The 9442-nt window shown below is 39.5% G+C and overlaps 1 protein-coding gene across 1 annotated transcript in view; it reads left to right on the forward strand.

Moving 5' to 3' along the window:
* Positions 1-6592, forward strand: part of TBX20 (T-box transcription factor 20) — an 81157-nt gene extending 74565 nt beyond the window's left edge. The window contains exons 7-8 of the mRNA XM_089678919.1: positions 415-524; positions 3915-6592. Coding sequence (XP_089535045.1) covers positions 415-524; positions 3915-4255 — 451 coding nt within the window. The 3' untranslated portion in view covers positions 4256-6592. The remainder of the gene's footprint in view (positions 1-414; positions 525-3914) is intronic.
* The last annotated feature ends 2850 nt before the right edge of the window (positions 6593-9442 follow it).

The raw sequence follows: 9442 nt of genomic DNA on the forward strand, positions 1-9442 counted from the left end.
TCTTCCAGTTACGGATTCATTAGAAACCAATGAATATGTTTTACATGCATCTGGTAGGCATACCAGAAACTCACTTGATATCAAACTCCCCTCTACATAGCATCCCCTCTACAGCAGCACTCACACTGGGAGAGGAAGGACCAGCAATGACATCCCCACGGCTGAACTGTGTTCCACAGTATTGTTCATCTAACACCATCTTCAACTATTTGCCTTTAAAGTAGGTTTAGCCTTAGAACTATGCATGTGAAAACTGTTTTTATGAATTTTGAGATGTAAAGCAGTGAGTGTTTCATTATTTTGAAAATAAAATATGTATATTTGCTAACAGTGCATTAGTACATACTTCTGTTGCTAGGAAATAAGAAGAATGATAATTAATTCAAACATTTTTTTAACATATATTTTATGCAGAGAAAGTGTGGAAAACCTTATTCAAAAACATTCTTATGCACGATCCCCAATCCGGACTTATGGAGATGATGATGTCTTGACAGAAGATGGCCAGGTGGTACAGAGCAGAGGTAAGACGGTGGGTTTCATTTTTTTAAAGCAAGAATGGCTGTTGACTTTGTAAAATGAATGTACAGTAAGTGAATGCAGTTCAGATGTGTTCACTTTGAATACCTAATTGTGTGCTATCACAAATTCTGTTTTTTTACATTTCACATGCATGTGATTTTTTTATTCAAAGTTAACACAGGTGTGCCTTGTTTATACTTTATTAAAGCAGAATTAAAATTAAAAATTAAAAAACCAAATGGCTTGCCCTAAAAAATATGGCAGCGTATGGTCCAAATGGCTGGCCAAACCCTCCACTGCCTCTGACATGCCGATGCCCTGAGTAGTTGTTGTAATTATAAGGCGTATTTGTACATCCTCCTGGTCTTAGGGACATCACACATGCTATAATGTATACTAGTATGGGACACTTCACATTCCCACATTTATTCCTCTGTTGGTAGTGATGGCCATATGGGCATCTTGGATAATCTTTTGATGCAGCCTTTTTGTTTGTAATCTCTCTGGATGTATAATTTGACCTTCTCCACCCCTGTGAGGGTAGGATACCTGTGAACCATTGTTATGTCTATTGTATGTATTTCCTCAATGTGTTAAACAGTTCAATAAAAAGATTTAAAAAAAAACAAAAACAAATGGCTGACAGGATATGTATGAAGAGCCTACTGGTCTCTTCTCCCTGGCTGTCGGCGTTTGTTTGCTTTTTTCTGAGTGTACACTGAGCTGCACTTGCACAGCTCAGTACGCAATTATGACATGACTCATCCTGATGTCATCCTGCAGTGGCCAATCAAGTGGCCATAGAGTCAGAGCCCAAAAGGAAAACTGGGAGAAGATGGAAGCTTCAGTGATCAACAGGATTGCTGACAGTGCAGCACTGGAGGGAGTCGCTTCCAAGGAATGTCTGCTATAATATGTTAATATGCTGTGTATACTATATTTTTTTTTGTGCTGAGGTTTAATTCTGCTTTAACCACTTGACACCCAGAGGATTTACCCCCCTTACTGACCACGCCTCTTTTTGCTACTCGGCGCTGCACTAATTCAACTGATAATTGCGCGGTCATTACAGTGCTGCACCCAAATGAAATTTACGTCCTTTTTTTCACACAAATAGAGCTTTCTTTCGGTGTAATTTGATCACCTGTGCGCTTTTTATTTTTCACGCTATAAATAACAAAAGGCCAAACATTTTGAAGAAAAACAATATTTTTTACTTTCAGCTATAAAAAATATATAGTAAACTCAAAGTTGGTTATAAATTTAGGCTAAAATGTATTCTGCTCCATGTTTTTGGTAAAAAATCCCAATAAGTGTATATTGATTGCTTTGTGTGGAAGTTATAGCGTCTACAAAATATGGTATAGATACTGCAATTTACGCCATTTTTCTGCTATACAGCGCTGCGCTAGTTTAACGGACAATTGCGCAGTCATGCAATACGGTACATAAATGAAATTTACATCCTTTTTTTCCCCACAAATTGAGCTTTTTTTCGGTGGTATTTGATTGCCTGTGCGGTTTTTATTTTTTGCGCTATAAAAAAAAAGGCTGACAATTTTGAGAAAAAAAAAACAATATTTTGGACTTTTTGCTATAAAACATGTCCAGTAAAAAAAAAATGCAAAAATCAAATTTAGTCATAAATTTCTGCCAAAATGCATTCTGCGACATGTCTCTGCTAAAAAAAAACCAATACGTGTAAATTAATTGGTTTACGTGAAAGTTATAGCGTTTACAAATGGCGGGAAAGATACTGGGATTTTTAGGGGTTTTTTAATACTAATAATGGCGGCGATCAGCGAATTATGGCGGCAATCAGGGACTTATGGCAGCGACCAGCGACTTATGGCAGGACTGCAGGACTGCGGCGGACATTCTGACATTGGGGGGGTACTGACTTGGGGTCACTGACATCCCCAAAAACACTAATACAGTGATCAGTGCAAAAAAAAACCACTGATACTGTACTAATGGCAATGGGGAGGAAGGGGTTAACTTTATTTTGCAGGGAAGGGTTATAGGAGTGAGGGGGCGTGTTTTACTAGGGGGCGGGGTGTGTGCTGGGCGGGACAAGGCTGATCGAGAAAGAGAAACTGTTCTTTCTCGATCAGCTCATCCTCGAGCTGACAGGGAAGTGACAGACAGCACAGCTACTGCAGCTGTGCTGTCTGTCACTGTTTGCCGCCAATCGCCGGGAAACAGCTGCTAAGGACCGGCTGTGACCCGGCGACTCACATCTGCAGCGGTGATCGATGGGACAAATAGGGCGGCGGCGCGCCCTATTTGTTTACAAAACACGCGTTTTAAAACGTGATTTTGCCTGCGAGTGCCGCCCTGCCGCCGTATATCTACAGTGGCTGGGCAGCAAGTAGTTAAAGTGGTTGTAAAGGCTCAATTTTTTTTACCATCCTTCATTCTATGCATGAAGGTAAAAAAAAACTTCTGTGTGCAGCAGCCCCCTCAGCCCCCCTAATTGTTACCTGAGTCCCATAGCGATCCAGCAATGTGCACAAGAGCCTTGACTCTCTGGGAACTCTCCCTCCTCATTGGCCGAGAAAGCCATTGGCTCCCGCTGCTGTCAGCCACAGCCAGTGAGCCAATGAGGAGAGAGAGGGCCCAGATCAGGCACTTGTTCTGATCTCAATGGCTACAACTGGATCCAGGACAATCCCCCAAGAGAAGGTACATATGTGGGAGATCTGTTGATGAAGGTACAAAGTTAGGAGAATTAGTGAAAAAAATCAAGTGAAGAAATCCCAGCATCCTCAGTGGTGCGGAGGATGCTGGACTTTCTTCACTAGTTCTCCTTACAATGGATCTCCCAACACACAGGTTCTTCTCTGGGGGAATGTCCTGGATCCAGTCGTAGCCAGTGAGATCAGAACAAGTGCCTGATCTGGGATGATTGGAATGATCAGAATACATCGAGGAAAAGGTGTTTCTTGGGAGTATTGCTGTTTTGACCTATGTGATGTGGATCAATTGGTGAGGTGAGCGTGCAAGCCTGATGGTGGTGGATATCACATGTGCACATTAAAGGAGAAGAGTCACAGATTTTGCTATTCCCCTTATAAAGAGGGGTCAGGAGTGTCGGTAGGGGACCAAAGAAGAGGAGGATGCGGTGCATAACCACTGCAGAGAGCAGATAAGTATGACATGTTTTTGTTTTTGTTTTTTGCCTTTAATATCACTTAGGGTAAACAGATGGAAGACTTCATACATAGAACTCAATAAGCAAAAGGGATATAACGAGTCCAATCCTGCAAAAGTAGTGGTTCTTATAGAGATATCTTGCAGACAGCATTGCAATTGTTGGACAAATGTTACAAATTTCAACTTTCTCATTATACTAGACTGTAATTAAGAAGTTATTTGTCTATTCTTTATAGGATCAGCTTTTACAGCCTCTGACAACTTATCCCTCACCTCCTGGGTATCCTCCACATCAGGGTTCTCTAGTTTCCAGCACCCACAAACATTGTCAGCGCTGGGTTCTAGCGGTGCTTCTCTGGCAACACCAATTCCTCACCCAATCCAAGGCTCCTTGCCTGCCTACAGTCGGCTCAGCATGCCACTCACACCTTCAGCTCTTGCAAGCACCATGCAAGGTAGTGGGCCTTCATTTCCTTCTTTCCATATGCCCAGGTACCATCACTACTTCCAGCAGGGACCTTATGCAGCCATCCAAGGACTGCGTCACTCCTCGGCTGTGATGACTCCATTTGTATGACTGGTATGTTGCACTTGAACACCTAAAATATAAGACTGAAGCAGTTCATCAATTACAGGGTCACTAGTGCAACTATTCTCACATGCCACTATTATAAGGAACCACATGAAGGAAGAGAAGAAGAGCACTAAACGTATTGATGTGACGATGTAAGCAGCCATGTATGTATCTTATCATGGAGACAAACCTATGTAAGCAGAAGAAAAACATATGAGGAATCATCAAAATGGTTTCTCCACTGTTTGAATTCTCCACAATGACGCTACAAGTTCTGGCACCAACATCGGCCAATTTAGAACCGGTCTCTAGTTGATCTGTATACAGTGTACAGTTTTGATAGATGTGTTGACTGTTGGGTAGTTTTCTCGCTTATACACTTGACGTTCAGTAAACATTCATTGCTGCTTTAATGTTTCAACTGGAGTGGCTGACAAAAAAGAAATATGATTAAAATGCAGTACTGTAAATGACAGATTTCTGATACATTGCAATAATTGTTAGAGGCATATGTTGCTGCTATTCTCCCATTTCAGTACAAATGCAAATTATTTATTACCAGATTTTGTGCATGTTGAAGCATTCTGTGGATCAGTGAACATCTTAGGGACCAGCACAACATCACAACATTTAAGGCAGGACATAGATTTTGTTTTCTCTCCATGTCGCATTCACAAGCCTTTGTTAAATCTGCTTTTCAATAAAATGATTGTGGTTTTCTACAACACAAAAACACAGGACTTTGCAGTCCAATCCGGATATTCAGCAATAACAAATGGTGTGTACTTTGTTTTAAAAAATAAAAATAATGCTTTTATGTTTGAGAAGAGAGGTGATTGTTTGAGAAAAAATACTCATTAGATTTAAGGGCACAACTATTACTTTGTGGCAAATTGAACTTTCTGTGTAAGTGGTGGAAAAAATATTCAGATCTCTGCACTGATGCAGTAATATTTTTCAGGTCTAAAACTTCTCATTAATTTAGAAAGCCAGAAGAGTATCAATTTAGTTATGTTAAAAACTAGTTTTTAACACCAAGATTTGAAAATTGATGAAATGTGTATGCAATGTTCTATAATACAGTTGGATGCTATTGTGTATTTCATCACCATTAAAAAAAAAATTATATATATATATATATGTGTGTGTGTATATATATATATATATATATATATATATATATATATATGGCTTTTGTACAGCGGGAGCACGGGGGAATGCAGTTCCGGCACCTCCAGCATTGAATGTATGTAATGGAGAGGGGTGCAGGGGTGTGCTGGAGGGTCTATTGATGCTGACTGCTGAGGGATTTATTGTCACTGGAGGGGATCTATTTTAAATAGTTCAATAGTCTTCAATGGAGACACTGCAGAAATGCATGTAGTGCATCTTATTGCATTTTTGATGTGTTTGTGATGCATTCTTTATGCATTTTAATCTGCCCAGCAACAAGTTGGCAAAACCTCCCCTGCAAAACGCATCGAAACGCGTCAAAAACACGTGCAAAAATGCAAAAAGCACCACAAAGAGCACTGCAGAATTGATCAAACGCACACTGCATAGGTGTGAACCTAGCCTAAAATGTTATTGTAAAAAAGCAGTACAAGCTGGCCTGTTCATTTATGTAGATCGTAGCGGGATGAATGAGGAAGTATGGATCCGTATACATTCATGCAAAAAGAAAAAAAACATTTTTTTAAATAAGAATTTGCAATGAATTCTCATAAGAAAAAAAATGTAAATTTCCAATTACTTATGTTATTAACACAGTCAACATTTTTTTTTAAATTAGGGTTGGCAGCATGTTAATTATTTATGAACATATACAAAAACAGATCAATATCCACATTGTCTCCCCTGTTAGTCATTGCAATAACCCACCTCTAAGCACAGGTTCAACTCATTCCTCCCTTTACAACAGAGAGTAAGAGCCACATTTGAAAAAAAAAAAACAGGACATGGTCTCATTTGACTTTTAAAACTGGATTTCACTTTTGCCTTTGTTATTAGTTTCCTGTATTACTGTGTCATTTTGTTACCTTTATAATGTGTGTAATCTCTGGAAATAAGTGTAATCTATACAGATGTATTTTATGCCAGAAAAAAATGCAGTTGTTGTTAAAAGTTTATGACGTGGCACCTGATGGAAATATCGTTTTAAGTGCAATATATTTATTTCTGCAAAAATGTTATATCAACATTATGTAATATTTGAAGCGTTTAAAAATGAATGCTACTCAAAAATGGCTTAAATTCTATATATATATAAATATATAACATGAAAACATTGTATATTGTTGCTAATGTGTGGTTCATTATTAAAATATTTGTGTGTTTTAATATATTTTTCAATTGATTGTTTACTGTGAGTAATGGAAAGGTTTGTAGCCAGTGGCAGCTGCTTTGTGAAGGTCCAGGACCTTATGGGTAACTGATGTTGCTTGAATGGATGGATAACCAATGTAGTGCTACCCCTCTGGGGGCTTCAGATTTTTTCCAAATAGTACCCACAAGGACCCTCGTCCCCACAAGTACCAGCCCACACACACGGCTCCAATAACTTAGTGTAGGAAATGTCTTTTTTGTATTTATTGCTGAAAAACGTTTAACAGGAGAGGGGTTTAGGGTTACAGGATATTCCAAAACAATAAATAGCAATAATGGGAGGACAAACCTTTCACCAATCTTCTTACAGCAGCTTTTCCTGGAGGTAACAGGGAATGGCCAGTATATCTATGACTCAGAGCAGTCCATGTAGCAACCTCCGCCACTTAGATCCCTTCTAGCATATGCCCACCCAAAGTCCACAGCAAGGTCTTTACTCACAATGTCCTTGGAGCTGTCTGCCACCCAACCTCCACAGGTAAGATCCTCAGCGAGGGAGATTAAAAGATTCTTCTGGAGGACTTCAGAACAGTGCACTCCAGCAAATACTCCTTTAGCAGTTTTCCTCAGGCCCTCAGCTAAGCTCCTGCTGAGACCCAGACTACAATCTCATCTTTCAGCAGAAACTCTCTCCTAGGGGCAATAGCCCCCCAGGAGAATGATACTCCCTGAAGAGGAAAAACACTCACACAGAGCTTCCAGAGCATTTATCACCCTCCCACTCAGCTTCTGGATGCCTCCTTCCAGGGATTGGCTGGGGCATGAAAAATATTTACACTGGTTACCTGCATCTCCCTGACCCATATTCTGGAAACTTCTTCCAAAGACAGATGGGAGAAATCAAACACCTGACTTAGAAACAGGCAAAAACAATCAATCCAATCACTGCTCCACTCACTACAGTAAAGCCAAAAACAAAATGTAACTAGCAGCCTAAATAGGAGGATGCTACACCAATTAAAACAGAGAGGGTAACGTTAGGAGATATGAAGTAAAATGAGACAGTATTCACTGCAAATATTCAACCATGCCCTTAATTTACAAAAAACAAAGCTTCTCCTGTTTGAAGAGGAACATGGAAGCATTGACGTAGCTTCACACTTTACACGCCACCAGCACAGACACGGAACAAATATAACTGCACAGTGTCTTCCCATCACATCTGCAATAGTGACCATACATTTATACATATACCTGTCACTAGCTGCCTAACTGAAATATACAATGGGCGGTGTTCTTTTTAAAAGGTTAAACTGCCCATACATGTGATATTTAGACATGGCATGTACTGTATATCATCCCCAAACTCTGCTTCTAAGATTACCAAACAGGCATTTAAACCTCAACTCCAGCTAAAACTTTTTTTCTTAGATCAATGGGGAATGTTTAGAACTTCTGCATTTGATTCAAAATATAACATTGTGACAAAAGTTCTAAACTTTACTCATTCTATAAACATTAGTGGTTGCCTTGTCCCTGTTGAAGAGAGATCCCATCACTTCCTATTCCACAGGCTTTCTGTCACCAGCACAGAAAATAATGAGAGTACATATTTCCAATGGGGACACTGACAGCGGCGTAACTATTTATTTCCGGTACTTATATAGCGCCGTCAATTTATGCAGCACTTTACATATATATTGTACATTCACATCAGTCCCTAACCCTCAAGGGGCGTACAATCTAAGGTCCCTAACCCTCAAGGGGCGTACAATCTAAAGTCCCTAACTTACATTCATACATACACATACTAGGGCCAATTTATACAGGATCCAATCAACCTACCAGCAGGTTATAGAAACATGTGAAGGGATGTCTACTGTGTACCTGATAATACAATAGGAAATATATTTACCATTTTATTTAAATTTGAATCATATCCTATAGTCCTGGCTGTAATAAATACAGAAAAAATATATACCAAACCACTTTACATCCCCTTTATAATAATGTCCTTCCTGTTACTTTGATCATGATGCCCTATAATAAAATGTGTATGGTGTCCCTCAGTGACCTCCTTCTGTGGCACCTGGTAGTGTCAACTGTCAGTGATCAGAACATACATTTGGTCTAAATCAAGGACAGGTAGCTGAATATATATATTATTATGGACCAGTGCTGTGTATATAGAGTATGTTATCAGAAAAGAGAAGCCTTTTAGATCCTCAAGGCCTTAATGCAAATTCTAGGCCCACCTACCTCTTCCACCACCACAACAGTAAATGCTGAAAGAAGAGGTCAAGGAATATTTAATTTTATGGCATAATTGGGTGCAAGGAGACCCAGGTGCTGTGTGCAGCCCAATGCCAGCGGACTGTCATAATCAGTGGCAGACTTAACAACGCGGTGACTGCAAATAACTGGATACTGTGTGAGTATGAACCTGACAAAGGTTTTTACCACTTTCTGCTCTGTCAATGGAATATATTAAGCTTTGTAATACAATGCTTCACCTTTGCTGGGTTCTAATATCATGACATCAACTGGTAAAAAAAAAAGATTAGTTTCTGCTCCCAGCTGATGGAGAATTGCCCACTGTACATAGCCACACAGATTCACAATGACGAGCAATATCCAGATATCTAGCTGCAATTATGGTCAACATATATGAGGAATTAGTACACACATTTTCCTTAAAGCAGTTGTGTTTTGCAGCTTTAAGCTTGTTTTACCCCTTTAGCTGATGTGATGTATTCTGATGTATGCAGCACGGGTTTTCTAGATAGGGTACAGTTTTTGACAGTCAAATGGTTAGAGGTTGTGGAATATAAGTTGCTCATAGTAACTAGAAGGTTTTACTTCCTG

This window comes from Staurois parvus, unplaced genomic scaffold (assembly GCF_062004578.1).
Source record: "Staurois parvus isolate SC_StPar_1 unplaced genomic scaffold, SC_StPar_1.0 ptg000212l, whole genome shotgun sequence".
Taxonomy (NCBI): Eukaryota; Metazoa; Chordata; class Amphibia; order Anura; family Ranidae; genus Staurois; species Staurois parvus.